Source organism: Gadus morhua, chromosome 8 (assembly GCF_902167405.1).
Source record: "Gadus morhua chromosome 8, gadMor3.0, whole genome shotgun sequence".
In the NCBI taxonomy this organism is placed as follows: domain Eukaryota; kingdom Metazoa; phylum Chordata; class Actinopteri; order Gadiformes; family Gadidae; genus Gadus; species Gadus morhua.
Window position 1 is genome coordinate 682,701 of NC_044055.1, and position 4,022 is coordinate 686,722.

At 40.5% G+C, this 4,022-nt stretch overlaps 1 protein-coding gene across 1 annotated transcript; it reads right to left on the bottom strand.

Moving 5' to 3' along the window:
* Window positions 1-729: 729 nt before the first annotated feature.
* On the bottom strand, window positions 730-3,546 carry LOC115549301 (C-C chemokine receptor type 3-like). Its single transcript, XM_030364436.1, has 2 exons — window positions 3,499-3,546; window positions 730-2,746 (listed from the first exon to the last, which is right to left on the bottom strand). The coding sequence occupies exon 2, from the start codon at window positions 2,729-2,731 to the stop codon at window positions 1,649-1,651; it is 1,083 nt and encodes a 360-aa protein (XP_030220296.1). The 5' UTR covers window positions 2,732-2,746; window positions 3,499-3,546; the 3' UTR covers window positions 730-1,648.
* Window positions 3,547-4,022: the final 476 nt, after the last annotated feature.

Sequence of the window (4,022 nt, forward strand, 5' to 3'; positions counted from 1 at the left end):
AGTTTCTCGTGTTTAATTTGACGTGCAGTATGACTATTTCGACATAATAAGGGCAGTGTTGTAGGCATTTTGCTGCGAGAGTGATCGAGAGTCCCCAAATATGGGGACCTTCGAGCTTAAAACCATAATCTTGGCCTTTGCTGCAAATTAAATTTTATAATAACCATGGTGTAGTGACTACATTATGGGTTCGTGTTCCCCTCTTACTGATCGAGTGGGAGGGAACCGGCTATGAGTCACGGGATCTATATCTGTTGATGCGGTTGCACGAGTTGTTCTAGCAATGCGCTGTGAGTGATTGTTGTGCTCTGTTTCTTTAAACGGTTATTATTACGTTGCCTACGTCCTCCTTTTCCTCCGGCACTACATTATATATATATATATAGAGAGAGAGAGAGAGAGAGAGAGAGAGAGAGAGAGAGAGAGAGAGAGAGAGAGAGAGAGAGAGAGAGAGAGAGAGAGAGAGAGAGAGAGAGAGAGAGAGAGAGAGAGAGAGAGAGAGAGAGAGAGAGAGAGAGAGAGAGAGAGAGAGAGAGAGAGAGAGAGAGAGAGAGAGATACCCCTAAGTTGTGAACTGTGCCAGAACCGTTTTTTTTACATATATAAAAAAAAAAACGGTTCTGGCACAGTTCACAACTTAGGGGTATCTCTCTGCAATAACACATTTGTCCAAGAGTATTTAAGAAATAAGAAAATTAGGAAAATTAACCTCAAGAAAATAAAAAAATGTATTCACTACATTACATTTATTTGATACTTTATACTTTCAACAATGAAGATGAACCCCAAATATTGCTTCCCAATCACACATCTTAAAAAAAGGAAAAAAGCAAAGCAGCCGTCGTAGCATTTTTAAGAGCTACGATATAAAAAGAAGAGCTGGAGATTTTTCTTAAACATATATATGTCGACATATATTTTCCACACCCAAGTGGTGGAAGAGTGACGGTAGACGGTGGAGTTGCAGTAGCTCCGCCTTCGGTAGCGCATCGACTCTACTGGCCGGGGATCGACCACTGCTGTTAGGAAGAGCAGCGCAAACCATCCAAACGACGCTTTATCTTCATTTGTTACACATGTTCTACAGCTAAAATGAAATAACAGTAGAAACACAACCACGCTTATGCTACACAAAATGGTTTTACAACATAAAAGTAAAAATGCAGGAATTCTAAATTCAATATCTATTATATTCTCTCTTTATAATTATATTTCAAGCAAAAGTGGTTAAAATGCTGTCATGACAAAGCTAGTTGACGGCCGAACAACTCAGTTATTCTACACTTCCTCTTGTGATTTTTCATCCTTCGAGAACCTAACCTAACTTCTCTAAAAACAATACAAACTTAGATTGTTCTCAGCCTCGTTAATATGAGGTGTTATTCTCAACCACAAACTCACTATTTGGGAAATGACGGAAGGAAACTGAAAAAAAATGTCCCTAAGGGGACAACTAATAAACTAACTAACTGATTAAAGCGCTTTAAGTGCCTTAAAAAAAGAACACTACATAATTGCAATTACTTATTAGATATTCATTCATAAGGTATATGCTAAATGACTACATTTAAATGTAAAACTTAAAATTTAATCATCTATTTTCCCATTCAATTGTCTAATTCAACCAAAGTAAATTGTCTCCCGCATGTTAAAAGTCGTTTGTGTGGGACGTCCTTCCTGAGATGGACTTGCTGCTCAGACTAGCGGGTCTGAAGTGACGTGCCAGACAAGGCATGTTCTTCGACAACAGCTTCCTGAAGTGATTCTGAAACCGCTTACCCACAAAGGAGTAGAACATGGGGCTGATGCAACAATACAAGAACGCTATGTTTCTGGTCACGTACAACGCATAGTTCAACGCCTCAACCTGATCGCACTTCCGGTTTGCATCGTCGGCTGTGGAGATCTGAATGGCCTTCAGCAGGATCACGATGTTATAGGGAGTCCAGCAAACGAAGAAGGTGAACATGATGATGAATATCAGCTTCACCGAGCGCCATTTCTCCCTCATGCGAGTGGACATGATCCGCACGGTGATACAGGTGTAGCAGTACATCACCATGAAGAGGGGTAGCAGGAAGAAGAGGAGGAACTGCATGTAGTAGCTGACCTGATTCCACTGTTCGACGACGTCGGCGTGGTATCCTGTCTCCTCACACATCAGGCCGTGCTCGCTGTGCTCCCGCACGCCTTTGAACACCAGCTCATTGAGACTGGCCAGCACACTGATGAACCAAACGATCAAGGACGCCCCGATGGCGTACGCCCTCTTCCTGCTCTTGGCAGCGGACACCGCGTGCACCACGGCCAGGTAGCGGTCAAAGGTCATCAGGGTGAGGAAGAGGATGGAACTGTAGAAACCGATCAGATGGGCACTGCTGACCAACTTGCAAAGCACCGTGCCGAAGATCCACTCTGAGGAATGGTATTTGGCCAGGAAGGGGAAGCTGGATGCAAACAGGATGTTAGAGGTGACCAGATTGATGAGGAAGATGTTAGTGACGCTGTTGACCTTCTCAAACTTGACGATGATGAACAAAACAAGCCAGTTGCCCAAGTAACTCAGAAGGAAGTTGATGTAGTAGAAATAAGGAATGATGGCCGAGCCCAATTGGTTGACGTTTGATGCAGAGCAGAGTTCGACGTGCTCGTTATCCACATAATCTGGATAGCTTGTGGTTTCACTGTCGTTAAACGCATCATAGTAATGGTAATCCTGCTCATCCGCCATGGTTATTGCTTAAACCTGTGGTAGATGGAAAAACATATTAATAAGTCTCATATGATTAAATGCTGTGCAAATCGATATATTCATTTAAATGGGTGATATGCATTTGAGATGGAAGGCTGTGCCCATCATGCATAAGTTGCTCTGAAGTGAAGCTTCAAATGACAACACAATTAAAACACTTTTATGCTTTAATGGTCTGGAACTAATATTTTGCAGTTAAAAGAACAAAAGGCATAAAAACACTTGACAAACGATTAACATGTGATAATCTATAAAAATCAGTTCTAATATAATATGAGAAATATTGAACATATTATTAATATGATAAGCAAGACAATAGCTGAGAGCTCTACAGTGACAGCTTTCAGGTATCAAACATATTGCTTCTCTGACTGCAGGTATATAGTTATAACACACACTGTGAATACAATTAAGGATCTTTTCTTTGCCCAAATCAGGTTTTTTACTCATTTACATTCACATTTAGGGCATTTAGCCGACGCTTTTATCCAAAGCGACTTACATAAGTACATTTGTCATAAGAAGTGCAACAATATATCGCCAATATATACTCATTATTTGACTGGTTGTAATTGCAGCTTGAATTTGTCTTCTCCATTCTTTAACATAATTACAAATGCTAATAATTGATTGATAATAATAATGACATAATGCTGGAGGTGGACGGGCCACCGTCTAGTCATTTTAGAGTAAAGGGAGAACTTAATTTGGCTTTGAAAAGATTCTTCTTAAACAAAATAACTCACCAATGTTGATTTCCGTATGTCGAGGAGTGGATGAGTGAAGAGCTGTGGGTGTTTAGCATAGATATGAGGTTTAAGACAATGGCCTTAAGAGGAACTGAGATATCCTCCCATTTACATCACGCAGCCATAAATGGACACCTCTCGCCCATACGATGATTCTGCCACCGATACTGAACAGAAGCTTGGCCTGGACTTAATGTGTTTTATACTCTTACTTTACAAAGTCAAATATTGATGATGATGTAATATACAGGATTGTTTGTTTAGCACTTTACATACAAATACTACAGTTTACTGGTACATGCTGACCCCAACGCGGTAAACATAACAAGACTGTTTGGCATTACAATACATTTGGATGATAATCATAATTAATAATCATAACATGGCTTGCTGGATTTAGTTTAAGATGTATATTGTAATGAGTCTGGTGATTTTAACTAGAGGCAGTGGCATTGGCTTGAACATGACTTGTTACGACCAACCCCGGAGAGTTACGCAATAGCAGAGCAGGGGGGTGATTC